This window comes from Oncorhynchus keta, chromosome 30 (assembly GCF_023373465.1).
Source record: "Oncorhynchus keta strain PuntledgeMale-10-30-2019 chromosome 30, Oket_V2, whole genome shotgun sequence".
Taxonomy (NCBI): domain Eukaryota; kingdom Metazoa; phylum Chordata; class Actinopteri; order Salmoniformes; family Salmonidae; genus Oncorhynchus; species Oncorhynchus keta.
In genome coordinates this window covers 33,402,633-33,422,958 of record NC_068450.1, presented here as the reverse complement: position 1 = coordinate 33,422,958, position 20,326 = coordinate 33,402,633, and the positions used below count along the sequence as shown (strand labels likewise).

General features: G+C 42.9%; 1 protein-coding gene and 1 long non-coding RNA gene across 3 annotated transcripts; both read left to right on the top strand.

The window, feature by feature from the left end:
* Positions 1-1,497: 1,497 nt before the first annotated feature.
* On the top strand, positions 1,498-15,129 carry taf7 (TAF7 RNA polymerase II, TATA box binding protein (TBP)-associated factor). Of its 2 annotated transcripts, XM_035757932.2 has the most exons (12): positions 1,498-1,663; positions 1,848-1,924; positions 2,266-2,344; positions 2,768-2,901; positions 3,254-3,374; positions 3,521-3,579; positions 4,025-4,097; positions 4,620-4,733; positions 7,322-7,522; positions 13,490-13,602; positions 14,267-14,326; positions 14,810-15,129. In XM_035757932.2, the coding sequence occupies exons 1-12, from the start codon at positions 1,624-1,626 to the stop codon at positions 14,852-14,854; spliced, it is 1,116 nt and encodes a 371-aa protein (XP_035613825.1). In that variant the 5' UTR covers positions 1,498-1,623; the 3' UTR covers positions 14,855-15,129. The 2 variants fall into 2 exon arrangements, with proteins under 2 accessions (XP_035613825.1, XP_052344273.1); XM_052488313.1 differs by lacking the exons at positions 14,267-14,326; positions 14,810-15,129 and adding an exon at positions 14,032-14,243.
* Positions 15,130-15,582: 453 nt separating this feature from the next.
* LOC127913752 (uncharacterized) lies at positions 15,583-19,851 on the top strand. The gene is made up of 3 exons (XR_008086641.1): positions 15,583-15,739; positions 16,551-16,713; positions 19,219-19,851. It is a non-coding gene; the product is annotated as an uncharacterized LOC127913752 (long non-coding RNA).
* The last annotated feature ends 475 nt before the right edge of the window (positions 19,852-20,326 follow it).

Genomic DNA, 20,326 nt, shown 5'->3' with positions numbered 1-20,326 from the left:
TTTCCTATCACATTTAAAATCTTATTCAATCGGCTGTGTCCCACTCTTAATCTTCAAAAAATAGCCTCCTCTCTTCTGTCCCTTCCTGGCGATGGATGCAAATTAAAATTATTTTCGGATGATAAAAATAAAATATGATAATGCTGCTAATTGTGTGCCAATATTGTTGATTAATGTGTCAAACTATATATTGATTTGTATATATTATTATTAACTCTTGAGATATAGTTTTTCTGTTCATAAATCTTATTATGAGGTTTGCTTTGGATTTTGACCGGGAAGTTAAAGACGTCACTCTAGTAGTACGATGGTTACTAGTTACCACAGACACAAGGTCATGAACCCCGCCCATACAATTTCTCTTCTTAAAAATAAAAATAAAACCTTAACCCTAACCTTAACCTAACCTTATGCCTAACCCTAAACTTAAGATAAAAAAAAAAAAGCTTATTTTTGTTGTTATGAATTTTTGTCTTACCCTCTTCACAACTGTTTTGGTGTTTTTGAACCATGATAGGACCTCAGTGATAGGTCCAGAGGAACTTGAAGCTTATGACCGTCTCCACTACAGCCCCATCGATGTGAATGCGGGCGTGTTTGGCCCTCTGTTTCTTGTAGTTTCAGCTCCTTTATCTTGCTGACGTTGAAGGAGAGGTTGTTGTCCTGGCACCACACTGCCAGGTCGCTGACCTCCTCCCTGTAGGCTGTCTCATCATCGTCGGTGATCAGGCCTACTACCATCATGTCAACAGCAAACTTAATGATGGTGTTGGAGTCATGTGCTGCCACACAGTCGTGGGTCAACAGGGAGTAGAAGAGGGGGCTAAGCACGCACCCCTGAGGGGCTCCTGTGTTGCGGGTCAGCGTGGAAGATGTGTTGTTGCCTAGCCTTACCACCCGAGAGTCAAAAAGTCCAGCATCCATTTGCAGAGGGAGGTGTTTAATGCTAGGGTGTGTTGAAAGCTGAGGTGTTCAATGAACAGCATTCTCGCGTAGGTGTTCCTTTTGTCCAGGTGGGAAAGGGAAGTGTTGAGTGCAATAGAGATTGTCATCTTTTTATTTTTTATTTCACCTTTATTTAACCAGGTAGGCAAGTTGAGAACAAGTTCTGTGGATCTGTTGGGGCTGTATGTGAATTAGAACGGGTCTAGGCTAACGCAAAATGGTACGCAGCATCATCTGGATATGTGTGCAACAAAAGTTCAACATTCACCTTCTGCTACCATTCCTGTCAAACCATTCACACATACAGTTTGACTCATATGTTCCATAAATCCAACGTATGCAGCACACAGAACGCACTTACAACTGCCTCTGCAACCCAATGCTGAATGGAAAGCGCGCGTTCCATCGGAAATGAATGTACTTCGGTGTCCTTTTTTCTCTGTCGGTGTGATCGAGGCGTTATACTGCACTGTGTGTGCTGCAGTTACACTGCACTGACGGCAATATTTTTCTGAAAGGGATATACTACCGTCCTGCTCCCATTCTGAACAGTAGGTGGCAGAATAGTCCATTGAATTAGGTCAAACGAAATCAAAGAAGAGTCTTCCGGTTTGCTGTGTTGTTTCTAGCTGTGTGTGCATCGACCAGGCTCTTTATTTTTATTTTCAAGTAGTCACCATGCAGAACAAAAAGACCAAATCGACCTCCAAAATAAAAGGTACGTTTTGTTAACATGTGAAATAGGAGATCGCCCGTCTTCGGTGAAGCTAGCGTAACGTTAAAGTTAATAGAAACTCAACCAGACAGCTAACTAGCCAGCTAGCTAACTAACAAGCTAGCTAGCGATATAATCAAAGGTACCAAATATGACTATTAAAATGTTATTATGCACTGATTTGCAGTGGGGAAGGTCGGTTCGAAAAACAAAGATGATGCACCCCATGAGCTGGAGAGTCAATTTGTCCTGCGGCTGCCTACGGTAAGGAAACAAACACATGGAATACAATGGGATGAGAGCATTTTTGGTTTTGTGTATTTTTTTAAAAAATAGCCATGTATCGCAAATTCAAAATGATGCTATTTTTTAACGAACTTGGCTCCAGTCTACCTGCTGAAACGTGTGAATATTGTACCAGAATGAATTTCACCATGATTGATTAATAATTGCCAACCATAATTGAACCTGAGACTCAAACACTCGTTTGCCTGTAATTGTACCTTTCTGTGCACCCATGTCTTGACATAAAGGAAATAATACTGGACGTGGCATAAACTGTTTCGAGATTGATGTATGTCTTGACTGCATGATCTCTGTCAAAGGAATATGCCTCAACAGTGAGATGTATTGCCCAGTCTAGCAGCATGAACCTCAAAGACAGACTCACCATTGAACTGCACGGTAGGTATTGAGCCTTCATGTCTTGTTAGTTCAAGTGTACCTTGTTGTTTTCATGGAATGGTCCGAACTGTTCACTCACAATATTACCATCTGCTCTAAAGGAAGTTGGTCACACTCTGTAAATGTAGAAAGTTAGGCTTTGTCATTTGCATAATTCAAATCAAGGATAAGGTAAATTGGCCTCATTAGTCATGCTAATGAAGCAACTTGAAATTAAAGTAGAGAGAACCTTGTTTAACCCTGGTGCTCATTTAACCTTTTTTTGGTTCAGAAGCAGTTATACCAGCATCACATAACAGAATGGCCATTCCTTCCCAAGAAAGCACCTATTGCCAACATAAGGTTGAAATCATAGAAGTAGGATAATTACAACGGACATTCAAGTAAACCTGTGATAGGTGACCAGTAGTCAAATTATTGCAGCTGATGGTCGTCATGGCATCGTGAGAGTGGATCGTGTACCTTTGGCCTGTAAACTGGTGGATCTGCCCTGCATCCTGGAGTCTCTGAAAACAGTGGACAAGAAGACCTTCTATAAGACTGCTGACGTCTGTCAGGTAGGACAGGAAGGATGCTCTCATACAAGCACCATGTAGGAGTAGAATGTTGTATGAAGTCTCCAGACCAGTTGTCAACGGCTGCAGTGTCTGCTCTAAGGTTTAGAATGCCCTGTTTCTGTATGGCATTTCAGTCATTTAACAGGCGCTCTTATCCAGAGCAACTTACAGGAGCAATACGGGTTCAGTGCCTTGCTCAAGGGCACGCCGAGAGATTTTTCAGCAAGTCGGCTCGGGGATTAGAACCAGGGATGATTGATAATGACCTCACATAGTGTTGGTTTATATATTTTCAGGCATTCTATAAGGTCGATTTATTCATTGCTCTTTGACCCTGTTCTGTGTGGGGTAGATGCTGGTGTGCACGTTGGATGGAGACCTCTACCCTCCCTTGGAGGAACCCACCGGTACTGTAGACCCCAAGAAGAAGAAGGACAAAGACAAGGACAAGAAGTTTGTGTGGAACCATGGCAGTAAGTAGAACTATATCCCCTCTGTATTGAAATATGCTGAGTAGCACTTTGCAGCCCGCAGAGACTTATCTTCAAGCCTCAGCCAATCTGAAAGTTTCCTTTCTGACGGTTCTGTTAACTTTAAATCATGATGTTTTGGTCTCCAGTCACCTGTCCTCTGAAGAACACAAGGAAGAGAAGATTCAGGAAGACGGCAAAAAAGAAGGTACTGACATCTTGTGTTTACCCTAGAGCTCTCTCTCCCCCCCCCATCTTGTGAATATTTTCCTCAGATGATGTCGGGTTCTCGTCCCAGGCCCTTAATTCAAACAACACATTTACATTTCATAAAAGAGGAACTGCAGCGGATGTAAAAACTAAGATTTACATAAAAATAAAGGCCTTCCATCTTCATTTGCCCCAAAGGTTTGCAAGAGAGCAATCTAACTCTCTGCTTTGATCCAAGTGACAGAGAGCGAGTGAGAGGAAAGATTCCTACTTTGTCTTTTGAATAAATCTTCTTTAAGGTGCCACACCATATCGGTTTGGCTCGCTGTTCTTAATCGCTAATGTGTTTGCTGGCACATGGCCAGCCATTCGCTAGGGGTGTGTGTGGGTGTGGGTGGGTAGTCTGGAGGCATGAAGTAAGTCTAACCTGATTTCCTCTGCAGTACATCGAGTCTCCCGACGTGGAGAAGGAGGTGAAGAGATTACTGAGCACGGACGCAGAGGCCGTTAGTGTCCGTATCCTTTTAGCTCACTCACTGGGGCAAACGAGCACACACACACTCTGTCTCTAACGCTGCACCAAACCGTCACCAGGTATTGCGGTACCCTTTTATACATGCACTGTAAATGACACACAACACATCCAATAGCTGTTGACCAGCAGGGGCCCTACTCTGCTGGGCCTCACTTGAACTGACTCCTGCTAACGTGTTAATGAGACCTGCACACCAACACCTTCGTCAATAAGCACCATGATGAAATGATAAAGCAGGAGGAACCATTCCCCAGGGCGTTGATGTAAATGAGAATGTGTTCTCGGTCAACTTACCTGGTGGGGGGGACGAGCACAGAACATGGGACAGCATCAACATCGGAGTGCATCTCCCTTAGTGTAGATTTCAATGGGCGGTGGTACATGTTAATATGTCCTTGTAGGCCCATAGGGAAGCCAGTTGTGAGTAGCTGGAACGTGACATAACTTAATGAAAGCAGTGAGGTAGTGTTTGGTGTACAACGTTTCCCTAACTTGGCCTTCAGGCTGGGAGGTGATAGCTGAGGATGAGACCAAGGAGGCAGACAACCACGGCTCTCTGGCCAACCTGGACTCATCACCTGGGACATCGGGACACAAGATGGGGCATGGCTCCTCAGGTAAGCACCATGGAAGTGGGCAAAATGTAGTAATACTATAATATGATCATTTAGCAGATGTGAAGGTTCCGTGCAGAGTGACTCTCAGTTAACTTAGTCCACATATTGAATACATGTATCATGTTTGGAATGAGAGCCATAACTGATATTACAGGCTCCTACCACCTTAGGGCTGTCACGCCCACACAGAAGTTAGAACATACAGTATGCCACATAGCCTTTCACTGCTCCAACGCAGTACAGTAGTACAGTAGGCCCTAGTGCAGGGTTTCCCTAACTTTCTTTTGGCCCACAACCCTATTTTGGTATACATTTTTAAAAATGTTTTCAGCACTTATTTCCCTGACTGATTCAAACTTGTTTTACTCGCGCTCTCGTCTCTGCAACAGACATACAGTTCCCTCAGAAAGTATTCACACCCTTGACTTGGATTCAATATACATTTTTGTGTCACTGGTCTACACACAATACCCCATAATGTCAAAGTGGAATAATATTTTTACATTTTTGAAACAAATGAATAAAAAAGGGAAAGCTGAAATGTCTTGAGTCAATATTTTGTAACTTAAAGCCATGTCGTGTCTTTACTATCATTACATTCTCTGTAATTAGTAATACGCGATTAGACTTAATCATGTAATCGTAATTAACTTGGAAGTCGGGGTACCAAGGAAAATATTCAGATTACAAAGTTATCATTTCCTAAAATAACTTTTCAGATATTTTATATCTGATCAAATAGTCTTCTGATTAATGAATTATTTACTTTACCTCACGTTAGTCTCATTCCAAATGTCCTAAATTGTTGGTTATCTGCACGAACCCAGTCTTCACTATGAGTCATCCATACATCAATTTGCGTTAAATAATTTAATTATTACTAAGTAATTAATAGAAATGCATAAACAAACAAACAAGGTAAATACGGTTACAAGAAATGTGGGCTAAACCTGCATCGCGGCTTGGTGGACAAAAGGGGGAGTCAGCAGAGAAGTCACTACAGAGTGATAATTATAAAAATTGAAATGCTAATCCATGAACGCTCACTCATTCGGGAACAATTGCAATCAATATATATATTTTCGCTCAGTGTGTCGTCTTGATCTCTGTTGAAAAGTTGTTTCTTTTGTAGAATTGTCCGTCTCTCTCTCCCTCTCTCTCTCTCTCTGTCGTGGTTAGAGTGGATTGTTCAGAGTGACATTCATGTTGTTGTAGAATGAATGTTTCGGCGGTTGTCGTTCTTCGCGTTCAATGATACCGAATTCCTAGCTGCAGACTAGTAATTAATATCAAAGACTTGTTCTTATTCTGTCAGTATCGATAGTCTAAGGGTTTAACCACGTGGAATGTGGTATGGATTCAGCAATGGTCTACAACCTTTGTACTCCCGTGATTGAGAGAAACATGGTCTGGTGATAATTTCTCAAAGTTGGGTTTTATTCGGAATTGCAGAAAAGGGCTGTCCCAGGATGCCTGACCCTAACTGGGCTCAGGGGCGGTCCTCTGATTTAGTTAAATTCAAAAGGGAATTGGAGTTTCCTTCATTACAGTCCAAAATCACATCACACAATTTTACAAACAGTATCATACTCACTCATTCATCTTATACAACAATTATATGTGAACCTTATATCTGAGGCTATTATATAAACAGCGTTATGGCAATGTGGCCACACCGTCTGCCATGAGCCTCATGGGAACATAAATGTTGTTCGGACCTCAAGTTCTGTGAGGTGGAAGAAATTCCTTTGTTCTCTATGAAAATTCACTCTGTCTCTTATACTGTGTGTCCATGAGGCAGGGTCTTCTCAGGAATGTACGACCTCTCTCTGACCACAGCAGCCTAGTTGAAGGAGGCAGGGAGAGGGGGATGGGCTTGCTGAACCCAAAGAGGGCAACGTCATGACAGCGGCAATCAGCAGTTGAAACGATAGTGTGCTCTGGAGTAATGGAACCACTCTCAAATTCATAGACATAGGTATGGTTGCAAAGACTGGCCATCCGTGATATCAAAATGATAGCTTTATCATGTTGTGAGTGTTTGTTTACATTTACTTTGTTTACAGGCATTTGTGTTAAACAAGCTTGTATTTTGGTTTCTCATGGAGTATGACAGTTGCGCTAATAAGTTATATGTACACAGTGATTCTTGAAGAATATCATTCATTCATTTATAGGTCTAAAATGTATGTACAGTAGCTACTGCGTATTGCTCCTTTAAACCATTCAAAAGATAGAGACATATTTGTAGGTAGAAAACAGAATCCTCTCTGTTTATTACAGCCACATCTAGCAGCTACCAGAGATTACTGACGTTTTCCCAGTTTTATGAACCAAGTGCGAATTTATTTAGAATTTTTAAAATATTTTTTTGCCGCGGTCCCATTTTCAAATTAGGTGACCGCACATGGGGTCCGGACCCCTAGTTTGGGAAAAGCTGCCTTGGTGTTTCTAAAACTGTCCTAAAGGGAGGACTGTGTTTTGTTGGTGTTGAGTGGTCACAGTAAGAAGACTGAATTATTATTATTATTCTTATAAATTGTTTAGATATTTTATTTGACAATGTGAAAATCAATGTTTTCTTCCAGCCCAACGTGACGAGCTGAGGGAGATCTTCAACGACATCAGCAGCAGCAGCGATGATGAGGAGGACGAGGGGGACCTTCGTCATGAGGACGAGGACCTGAACATCATGGACATGGAGGAAGACCTGGTTAGACAGCTCCAAGACAAACTCAACGAGTCATCAGACGGTGCTCGGGACGAGGCAGACAGGAACAACCAGATAGGTGAGGCCGGAGGGAGAAGAGGGGTGGTGGAAAGAGAAAGAAGGGCAACGGAGAGTGGGCAAGTTTGTTTTTCATCACCGGGGCGATTGGGGGGGTTGAAGATTGCAGTCATAGATATTAAGAGATTGGCACAACGTCCCCATGTTGGCACAACATGTTCCTTTGCAATAACATTGTTATTTCTATTTATTATAAGTGAAGTGTGATTGTTTTGTAATTGGTATAAACATGGCGCCTGTCTACAGTATTGGAATAGCAGCCAATGTGGGGAGAGGAGGAGTGGGGAGATGTGGCTGTAATAGCAGAACAGAAGCACAGAGTATGGAAAGACAATAAGAGGGCCTCAAATCACATGAAACACTCATTGTCCCCATGTCAAAACGGACGACGGCAATACCCTACACAAGTGAGCTTGAGTTGGAATGAAGCTGAGTTTTCTAGGTCAGAGAGACATCTCCCTCCCTCCCCCCTATCCCTTCATCTCCAGTTATATCCCCATTCAGAAGACGGACAGGTACTCGCTCTCTCCTCCTGGGGCTGGTTCAGCCACTGTGCTTTCTGTGACAGCTCACTGGCTTACATGGTACCGTCTGTCACACAGCCAACACTGCACCCCCGTCCTGCAGCTCTCCCGACAGACTCTTGTAGGGCTGCATCTTTCAAAGTCTGGCTGTGGCCGTCGACACGTAGTGCTTGTAATGAGGACCATGGCATCTGAAAAAGGGTTTTCAATCCCTACTGACTGTGTGGGAAGATGTTGGCTAAGACGGTGGCTCATTGTGCATTAGGTTTTGATTGAATTGAATGGAAGCCACATGACCGCTGTTGCTTAGTAATACGAGCCCCTGTGGACCAGAGAATGAGAGCAGTCTGTTCTATTCCTTCTATTTCTAACGAGCAGACAGCTAACATTCACCTCAGTCACTTAGCCTGGTCTTATATTCACTTTAAATTGGCCTGTTGCACACTTTAAAACCCAAAGATCGAATCCGGGTCTGTAGTGACGCCTCTAGCACTGAGATGCAGTGCCTTATACCACCTTAGACCACTGTGCCATCTCAATAGTCTCACAACGTTTCATCTTTTTTTTTATACCCTGAACAAAAATCTAAACGCAATATGTAAAGTGTTGGTCCCATATTTTATGAACTGAAATAAAACATCCCAGAAATGTTCCACATGCACAAAAATCTTATTCCTAAAAGAAATCTTCCTGTTAGTGAGAATTTCTCCTTTGCCAAGATAATCCATCCAACTGACAAGTGTGGTATATCAAGAAGCTGATTAAACAGCATGATCATTACACAAGTAACTTTGTGCTAGGAACAAAAAAATGTGCCGTTTTGTCACACAACACAATGCCATCTGTATGTAGGCGAGCAGATTGCTGATGTCAACGTTGTGAACAGAGTGCCCCGTGGTGGTGGGGTTTTGGTATGGGCAGGCAGGCATAAGCCACGCACAACAAACACAATTGCTTTTTTTTTTACTACAATTTGAATGCACCGAGATACCGTGACGAGATCATGAGGCCCAAGGTATCTGTGACCAACAGATGCATATCTGTATTCCCAGTCATGTGAAATCCATAGATTAGGGCCTAATGAATTTATTTCAATTGACTGATTTCCTCATGAACTATAACTCAGGAAAACCTTTGACATTTTTGCATGTTGCATTCATATTTTTGTTCAGTATACAGTGGGGCAAAAAAATATTTTGCCAGTTGTGCAAGTTCTCCCACTTAAAAAGATGAGAGAGGCCTGTAATTTTCATCATAGGTACACTTCAACTATGACAGACAAAATGAAGGGAAAAAATCCAGAAAATCACATTGTAGGATTTTTTTATGAATTGATTTGCAAATTATGGTGGAAATAAGTATTTGGTCACCTACAAACAAGCAAGATTTCTGGCTCTAAAATACCTGGCTCCTCTGTCCTCCACTTGTTACCTGTATTAATGGCACCTGTTTGAACTTGTTATCAGTATAAAAGACACCTGTCCACAACCTCAAACAGTCACACTCCAAACTCCACTATGGCCAAGACCAAAGAGCTGTCAAAGGACACAAGAAAAAAATGTGTAGACCTGCACCAGGCTGGGAAGACTGAATCTGCAATAGGTAAGCAGCTTGGTTTGAAGAAATCAACTGTGGGAGCAATAATTAGGAAATGGAAGACATACAAGACCACTGATAATCTCCCTCGATCTGGGGCTACAAACACGATCTCACCCCGAGGGGGAAAAATGATCACAACGGTGAGCAAAAATCCCAGAACCACATGGGGGGACCTAGTGAATGACCTGCAGAGAGCTGGGACCAAAGTAACAAAGCCTACCATCAGTAACACACTACGCCGCCAGGGACTCAAATCCTGCAGTGCCAGACATGTCCCCCTGCTTAAGTCAGTACATGTCCAGGCCCGTCTGAAGTTTGCGAGAGAGCATTTGGATGATCCAGAAGAAGATTGGGAGAATGTTATATGGTCAGATGAAACCAAAATATAGCTTTTTGGTAAAAACTCAACTCGTCATGTTTGGAGGACAAAGAATGCTGAGTTGCATCCAAAGAACACCATACCTACTGTGAAGCACGGGGGTGGAAACATCATGCTTTGGGGCTGTTTTTCTGCAAAGGGACCAGGACGACTGATCCGTGTCAAGGAAAGAATGAATGGGGCCATGTATCATGAGATTTTGAGTGAAAACCTCCTTCCATCAGCAAGGGCATTGAAGATGAAACGTGGCTGGGTCTTTCAGCATGACAATGATCCCAAACACATCGCCCGGGCAATGAAGGAGGGGCTTCGTAAGAAGCATTTCAAGGTCCAGGAGTGGCCTAGCCAGTCTCCAGATCTCAACCCCATAGAAAATCTTTGGAGGGAGTTGAACGTCCGTGTTGCCCAGCAACAGCCCCAAAACATCACTGCTCTAGAGGAGATCTGCATGGAGGAATGGGCCAAAATACCAGCAACAGTGTGTGAAAACCTTGTGAAGACTTACAGAAAACGTTTGACCTCTGTCATTGCCAACAAAGGGTATATAACAAAGTATTGAGAAACTTTTGTTATTGACCAAATACTTATTTTCCACCACAATTTGCAAATAAATTAATTAAAAATCCTACAATGTTATTTTCTGGATTTCTCTTCTCATTTTGTCCGTCATAGTTGAAGTGTACCTATGATGAAAATTACAGGCCTCTCTCATATTTTTAAGTGGGAGAACTTGCACAATTTGTGGCTGACTAAATACTTTTTTGCCCAACTATATATTCTATACAAAACATCCACATACCGAGGCACACCAACATCCACTCTATCATCCCAGCGCCCGTATCACCCTCCACCACATGGCCTCAAACTGCACCATCTTGTTCCTCTCTGTTGCCCACGCACTTAACATTTAAATAATAAAGCATTTGGACGATGGAGGATTGGTTGATTTCCAATTAAGCATACGCTTTTTTTCAAGATGATATATGAGAAAAGTATTGTCTAAGTCAGCAGGTTTCTCACTACACCCCCATATGCCATGTCTTGAAATATGCAGACAGACAGATTAAAAGTTAATGTACATTGTAATACTACTGACAGCCAACGTTCTAACTCCGCCCATAACTTTTAGATTTGATAGTATTCCCAGAAGGCGTGCATTATTTAGTCATGGTTCGTTTTACACGTAAGTCATGACTCTTCCTTTGTGCTGTAGAATTGGTGAATTCTGTCTCTTGTCTAATCAATTCTATACATTAGTTTGTGCTGGATTGAGTGTAGATTTTCATTACCTGGAATTTCGTTAGTTCCAACATTCCCTCCATCCTGTGCCAATATCAGTTATTTTTTAAGTCTTGGTTCCAATAGTTTATATATTTTTTTTTATATCTTAACTATCATATGAATATCATTTTCTTACTCAGATAGGGTTTCTTCAAAATTTCCCTGATGTCCAACAGATTTCAAATTGGCATTTCTTGATATGAAACATTTAAGTTGCATGTTTGAAAATATTTACACTACCGTTGAAAAGTTTGGGGTCACTTAGAAATGTCCTTGTTTAAAAATAATAATAATTGTCCATTTTAAAATAACAAAATTGATCAGAAATACAGTGTAGACACTGTTAATGTTGTAAATGACTATTGTCGCTGGAAACTGCTGACAAGTCCTCAACTGGCAGCTTCATTAAATAGTACCCACCAGTCTCAACGTCAACAGTGAAGAGGCCACTCCCCGGATGCTGTCCTTCTAGGCAGAGTTCCTCTGTCCAGTATCTGTGTTTTATTTGCCCATCTTGACCTTTTCTTTTTATTGGTCAGTCCGAGATATGGCTTTTTCTTTGCAACTCTGCATAGAAGGCCAGCATCCCGGAGTCGGCTCTTCACTGTTGACATTGAGACTGGTGTTTTGTGGGTACTATTTCATGAAGCTGCCAGTTGAGGACTTGTGAGGCGTCCATTTCTCAAACTAGACACTCTAATGTACTTGTCCTCTCGCTCAGTTGTGCACCGGGGCCTCCCACTCCTCTTTCTATTCTGGTTAGAGCCAGTTTGCTCTGTTCTGTGAAGGGAGTATTACACAGCGTTGTACGAAATCTTTAGTTTCTTGGCAATTTCTCGCATGGAATAGCCTTCGTTTCTCAGAGCAAGAATAGACTGACGAGTTTCAGAAGAAAGTTCTTAGTTACTGGCCATTTTGAGCCTGTAATCGAACCCACAAATGCTGATGCTCCAGATACTCAACTAGTCTAAAGGTGGTCAGTTTTATTGCTTCTTTAATCAGAACAACAGTTTTCAGCTGTGCTAACATAATTGCAAAAGGGTTTTCTAATGATCAATTAGCCTTTTAAAATGATATACTTGTATTAGCTAACACAATGTGCCATTGGAACACAAGAGTGATGGTTGCTGATAATGGGCCTCTGTAGATATTCAGTTCAAAAACAGTTGTTTCAACCTACAATAGTCATTTAAAACATTAACAATGTCTACACTCTATTTCTGAACAATTTGATGTTATTTGAATGGGCAAAAAAATTGCTTTTTTTTCCAAAAACAAGGACATTTCGAAGTGACCCCAAACTTCTGAACGGTAGTGTATATTGGTCACTCCAAAATTGCTTTTTTAATTCTGTAATGGAAATAAATCAATTTCCTATGACCAAGTGGTTTAGGGAGTGTTATTGGTTCTTGTGGAATAAGTAACATTTTCTTCCATATCGTTGTAGTGTTCATAACTACGAAGTTGTTAATGTGCTTAGCTTTATCCTTAGAAAATAGACACGTCAAAATATTCTGGGGATGAGCTAATCTTCAATATGTTGTTTTAGTGCGTTTAACGATGCCGCAAGTAAAAGCCCTGGGTGGCCGCTTCTCAATGTCTCCTTTTCCATCATTCACACTCAAATTAAGGAGTTGGAAGAAGGAAGCTTGTCCTCTGTGTATTCGGATCAGTGCAGGTCAAAGAGAGGAAGCCCTGTTTGTCTTTTTCATTTGGGCCTGTAGCAAATGGCTGGTCTTGGCTGTGTGTGGAAGAGTCAGTTGGTTGAATCTCCATACGAGTTGCCTCCTTTCAGGTTTTCCTTTCCCTGCTTCCTATGTATCTTAAATTGATGCATGTCTAGTGGCGTCCAGCGTATTGTTTTCACTCTAATGTAGGTTAAAGGAAGAGCTATCTTTCTGTGTTTTTTTCTACTTCTTCATTAGGCCACTAATGATACGGTCCCAACATGTTTTGCATGTCAGCAAATCAAGTTCAAGATATAGGACTTTCAAAATGCAAATTGTAACTTCAATATTTTGGGATGAATGAAGAACATTCAAAAAAGCTCTCCTTTTTAGTGTGGGTTATTCCTTTTTAAAGAGTGGAGACGAGCAGAGGAATACACTTGATACTATGGAGATATTAAGTAGACTGTGTGTTTTGTGACGGAAGATGGGAATGGTTCCTCTGTCTGTTCCTGTAGTGATGGAATACCAGATGCAGATAGACGGTGTGAAGGCCAAGCTGAAGGAGACGCGCGCCCGCAGGAAACAACAGGAGGACCTCATCATGAAGGTGGAGAACCAGGCCCTGAAGGTGAATTATAGACGCACACGACATTACGTTTGATTCATTCATCAGACTGAGACGACCACAAAGGCAGATTCATAAATAAGGCCTTCAAAAACAAGTCTTAGTAGCAGGCTCATATTCACACTTTCACTCAAACACACACACACACCGACACACTCTCTCTCACTCTCACTCACACAGACACACACCGAGGCAACCTTGGAGGGAGAAGTCTATGTGGAATATAACCCCTCTAAGTGACTGAGTGTAAAACTTCCCAAACTCAGACCGCATAAAGAAGGCATAAATATTACATTTCCACCATCAGCCCTTTGGGGAGGGGGGAGGGGAGCATTAAAAAATCATTGTTCTGCCAACTGCTCTTCGGGGACAGATTTACAGCGTGTGGGACACGGGCGGGGACAGATTAATTTTTTTCCCATGTCGTTTCAGCTCTGTGCTCGGCTGGCCGGGCCTGGCTGTGATCTATCTTTCACCGTTATTATCACAGCCACAGGAAAAGGTCACGGTTGTCCGACTGGCATTCCAAATGGCCTTTCTGTCAGATGGAAGATACGCTCGCTAGGAAACGGCAGCACGCTGAAATTTCAAACATCAGGACAAGCGAAGGGAACTGTCTAATGACCGAACCCTTTTTTTGTTTTTCCTCCCCCTCTTCTTTCTGCAGAACCGCTTTCAGGCTCTGCTTAATGAAATTATCCACCAGGAGGAGAGAGAGATGGAGCAGGTAACGTTGTCTGAGGAAGACTGGAAAGGATATTTTAAAACTGCACCAGTTTATGACCTCTTGTTTGGTTATGAGTTTTAAATGTAATGAATTATTGTCTTTGGTATTAAGCAGCATTTGCAACTACGCTGCTTGAATAAGAGCGACAAACTAACCGAAACATGTTTGTTTGTAAGAACTGCTATTGTTTTCCTCTAGTGACTGAACATCCCTACACATCCCACTTTTAGAAGGAATACGGGTGGTCTTTATAGCCAACATCCAAGCCAATTGGTTTACTCAATCTTAATTTGGATTGTCAAGAACTCCTAACACCAATCTGAGTATCTGTTTCAACTTGTCTGTCTTCACATCAGCTTGGTTTGCTGTTTGTATTGACAAATGAATAATGTTGAAAGATGTGTTAATCATCCACTTAGCCTACCAATTACAGCCGGGCATTCGGCATCAACCGATCTCTGCTCCGTTTCTCTGTTCCAACAGCTGGCCTCGCTTCAGGAGCAGCTGGACTCGCTGATCGAAAAGTGACCCAAGTAACCAGCAGGGGGCAGCCAAGTGTCAAATAGGCGCTGTGAGAACCATGGGGGAAGAGCGAAGAAGCATCTGCCACCTCTGACAGCCCTCAGTGACATGCTGTGTCATTCCATTATACATTTTCCCTTTAGCCTCCAGACATCATGATTCATTTTTATTTTGTATTGTTCCTATTTTAATTCTGGGATGTTGTCATGTTAGTAGGATTATAGAATGAGGGTTGTCTGTCTGCTACTCTGTATGAATAAACACTTTGTTTTACCATTCAATCGTGTGTCTGTGTTTGACATTTTCTAGTGTCTTACTTCATCTGAGTGACCATACCTATTGCATACTAAGTCATCAACCCTGTCGACTGGACAGTAGTCTCCTATATCCTCTCTGATTTACCCTTCTAACTTCTAGAAAGATTTTCTTCCACATCTCTCTCTACCTCACCCTCACATGTTCCTCTGGTCACCCGCCTCTGACTTCTTACAGGGGATTATTTTGAGGATTGGGGGGGGTGGGATTAGCACACTCAGATTAAAATGGCCATCTCCAAAACTCTGGTAATCCAGCCATCTGTCAGAGAGCAGGAGGGATGCCCCGGGCTGCAGCAGGATGCCAACACAAACAATCCCGCCTCACTAGGCTAATTAGGGAGAGCAGGAGAGTGAGAGGAGAAAGACACACACTGGGAAGTGACACACGCTCCACTGCCTTTCTCCCAGAGCCTGCAGTGTAGCCCCATGGTATGAAATACACCTTTTATACCTTCTGACAGTTTACAGAAAAGGAGGTTTGGTCCCGAAATGGAGATGTACCTACTGAACAGCCAATAAGAACGTTCTGGATGGAGGGACTGGCCCAATGCCATGCTTAACGCCGGGGACCAAGGTAACACCCTGCATTCGTGAATTCATCAATTCCTTATAGGGCAATACTTTTGATTAGGGCCAGCATATAGTGATCTGGTCAACAGTAGCATCCTATATACCGTCAGGAATCGGTTGCCATTTCAGAAAACGCTGAACCCTAGATATGCCTAAGGTTTAATGTGTGGAGGAAACGATGAAATGCATAATTGGCATTGTGTAGTAATTAATACTTCACAGACTGATTCATATTTTTAGAGAGCATTGTATCTCTCTGCCTACCTCAATTAGACTCTGTTGAATAATTCATGCAAGCAATTAAAATATTCTGTATCTGAGCGTAACACACCACAAACATTTGGTCAACGCAATTGCTACACAGCGTATTGGCATCTGTGGGGTTTGAACAGTCGCGGATCAGTATGTTCGTGCACAGGTTTTGTGGTACTGATCTATGGCTGATGACGTCCCTAACCACACACAGACACCTCACCACATCCAGCCATATGGCCCCGGGCCTGAAGTCCAAGGATGACAAAGATTTTCCGGGACAATGCCAACATGAATATCTGGCCCGTTCCCCAATTGTGTTCTGTGCTGCTCCCATTCTGTCGAGGAGCCTCCCACTCGGTTCCACACAGTTCAAACTCAACAGAATTGAGTTGAGGGTCAGCCAGAGTCCATAAACACACCCCAAATGACACTGTGTGTGTATGTGCATATGTGTGTGTGTTGACAGTGGAAGGTTCTGGAACATATGACAGCAGCCTCTTCTCCTCTGCTCTGCTCTGCTCTACCACCTAATCCCCACTCTCTACCCCCCCCCCCTCTAGACGCTGTGGGACAACTTTGAGCGCAGGGTGATTGACGGAAGTCATAAAACCAAAGTGCCGGCACTAGATTTTTGTGGGGAAGATGTTCAAGATGGAGGTGTGGGAGAAGCTGCTGACCTCCATGAGGATCGGAGAGGTGGCCGAGTTCTGGTGTGATGGCGTTGTGAGTCCAGCCACCGTTCAATCAAACACACACAACGTACCTTGACTGGCACAAACGCACAGACACACACAGTTTCCCCTACCCGAGGTGAAACAGGTCAGAGTCAGAAGACTCAGGGACTGGTAATTCTGGTAATTAGTGTTCACTGGGATGGGTGAGGAATCTGCTCCTCTCCTCATTGTCATGCAGATGAAGCAGCCTCCGGTGGCCACCTACATGCTCTTATTAGAAACTGAAACAAATAAATATTTTTGTGCGCCTCAATTTCTCTATTTCTCTCTCTCCATCTGGTGAAACAAAGAGTAGGAAGCGTTTGCAAGTGAAATGGAGCTATTGATTGTGTTTTGTTAGTTTAGGGCTGCTGGTTCAGCAACCAGCAGCGATGAGGTGTTCCTGTCTCAAGTCAACTCACATTTTATTTGCCACGCGCTTCGTAAACAACAGGTGTAGACTAACAGTGAAATGCTTAATTACGGGTCTTTTTCCAACAATGCAGAGTTAAAGACTAAGAGGAATAAATACACAGAGAATAACAAATAAATAGTCCTAGGTAAAAATAAGAATTTGTTCTTAACTGACTTGCCTGGTTAAATAAAGGTAAAATAAATTTAAAAAAATAAAAAATAACATGGCTAGAGTATAAACAGGGAGTAGCAGTACTGAGTCTGTGGATGGGTACGAGGTAATAACATGGCTAGAGTATAAACAGGGAGTAGCAGTACTGAGTCGATGTGGAGGGGTACGAGGTAATAACATGGCTAGAGTATAAACAGGGAGTAGCAGTACTGAGTCTGTGGATGGGTACGAGGTAATAACATGGCTAGAGTATAAACAGGGAGTAGCAGTACTGAGTCTGTGGATGGGTACGAGGTAATAACATGGCTAGAGTATAAACAGGGAGTAGCAGTACTGAGTCTGTGGATGGGTACGAGGTAATAACATGGCTAGAGTATAAACAGGGAGTAGCAGTACTGAGTCGATGTGGATGGGTACGAGGTAATAACATGGCTAGAGTATAAACAGGGAGTAGCAGTACTGAGTCGATGTGGATGGGTACGAGGTAATAACATGGCTAGAGTATAAACAGGGAGTAGCAGTACTGAGTCGATGTGGAGGGGTACGAGGTAATAACATGGCTAGAGTATAAACAGGGAGTAGCAGTACTGAGTCGATGTGGAGGGGTACGAGGTAATAACATGGCTAGAGTATAAACAGGGAGTAGCAGTACTGAGTCGATGTGGATGGGTACGAGGTAATAACATGGCTAGAGTATAAACAGGGAGTAGCAGTACTGAGTCGATGTGGAGGGGTACGAGGTAATAACATGGCTAGAGTATAAACAGGGAGTAGCAGTACTGAGTCGATGTGGAGGGGTACGAGGTAATAACATGGCTAGAGTATAAACAGGGAGTAGCAGTACTGAGTCGATGTGCAGGGGTACGAGGTAATAACATGGTTAGAGTATAAACAGGGAGTAGCAGTACTGAGTCTGTGGATGGGTACGAGGTAATAACATGGCTAGAGTATAAACAGGGAGTAGCAGTACTGAGTCGATGTGGATGGGTATGAGGTAATAACATGGCTAGAGTATAAACAGGGAGTAGCAGTACTGAGTCGATGTGGATGGGTACGAGGTAATAACATGGCTAGAGTATAAACAGGGAGTAGCAGTACTGAGTCGATGTGGAGGGGTACGAGGTAATAACATGGCTACAGTATAAACAGGGAGTAGCAGTACTGAGTCGATGTGGAGGAGTACGAGGTAATAACATGGCTAGAGTATAAACAGGGAGTAGCAGTACTGAGTCGATGTGGAGGGGTACGAGGTAATAACATGGCTAGAGTATAAACAGGGAGTAGCAGTACTGAGTCGATGTGGAGGAGTACGAGGTAATAACATGGCTAGAGTATAAACAGGGAGTAGCAGTACTGAGTCGATGTGGAGGAGGTAATAACATGGCTAGAGTATAAACAGGGAGTAGCAGTACTAACATGGCTGGCTGGAGTATAAACAGGGAGTAGCAGTACTGAGTCGATGTGGAGGGGTACGAGGTAATAACATGGCTGGAGTATAAACAGGGAGTAGCAGTACTGAGTCGATGTGGAGGAGTACGAGGTAATAACATGGCTGGAGTATAAACAGGGAGTAGCAGTACTGAGTCGATGTGGATGGGTACGAGGTAATAACATGGCTAGAGTATAAACAGGGAGTAGCAGTACTGAGTCGATGTGGAGGAGTACGAGGTAATAACATGGCTAGAGTATAAACAGGGAGTAGCAGTACTGAGTCGATGTGGAGGGGTACGAGGTAATAACATGGCGGTTCCCACCGTGAAGCATGGAGGAGTAGGTGTGATGGGGTGGGGGTGATTTGTTGGTCACACTGTCAGTGACTTATTTAGAATTCAAGGCACACTTAACCAGCATGGCTACTTCAGCACTCTGTAGTGATAAGCCATCCTATCTCTTTTGCGCTTAGTGGGAATATCAATTGTTTTTCAACAGGACAATGACCCAACACACCTCCAGGCTGTGTAAGGGCTATTTGACCAAGAAGGAGAGTGATGGGAGTGCTACATCAGATGACCTGGCCACCACAATCACCTGACCTCAACCCAATTGAGATGGTTTGAGATGAGTTGGACCGCAGAGTGAAGGAAAAGCAGCCATCAATTGCTCAGAATATGTGGGACCTCCTTCAAGACGGTTGGAAAAGCATTCCAGGTGAAGCTGGTTGAGAGAATGCCAAGAGTGTGCAAAGCTGTCATCAAGGCAAATGGTGGCTCCTTTGAAGAATCTCAAATCTGAATATATATTTTGATTTGTTTAACACTTTTTTTGGTTACTACATAATTCCATATGTGTTCTTTCATAGTTTTGATGTCTTCACTATTAGTCTACAATGTAGAAAATAGTAAATATGAAGAAAAACACTTGAATGAGTAGGTGTGTCCAAACTTTTGACTGGCACTGTATATATAGGGGTAAGGTGACTAGGCATCAGGATATATGTTAAACAGAGAAGCTGTAGCGTAAATGATGATTGTATGTGAGTGTATGTGTAGAGTCAGTATAAATATATGTGGGTGTTATGTATGTGTTGGAATGTCAGTGTGTGCGAGTGTGTAGAGTCCTGTGAGTGTGCATAAAGACACAAATTAAAATAAAATACAAGGGTCAACTCAGACTGGTACCGCTTGCCATGCAGAAGCATAGATAACTGTTTATGGCTTAGGTGGCTGGAGTCTTTAATCATTTTCTGGGCTTTGCTTCCACACCACCTGGTGTAGAGTTCCTGGATGGCAGGGAGCTCGGCCCCAGTGATGTACTGCGCTGTCTGCACCCCCCTCTGTAGCGCCATGCAATTGAGGGCGGTGCTGTTGCCATACCAAGCAGTGACGCAGCCAGTCAAGATGCTCTCAATGGTGCAGCTGTAGAACTTCTTGAGGATTTGAGGGCCCATGCCAAACCTTTTCACCTTTCTCAGGGGGAAGAGGCGCTGTCATGCCTTCTTCACGACTGTGCAAGTGTGAGTGGACCATTGTAAGTCCTGATTTGGATACAGAGGAACTCAAAGCTCTACTGCTGCCCCATCTATGTGGATGGGAACATT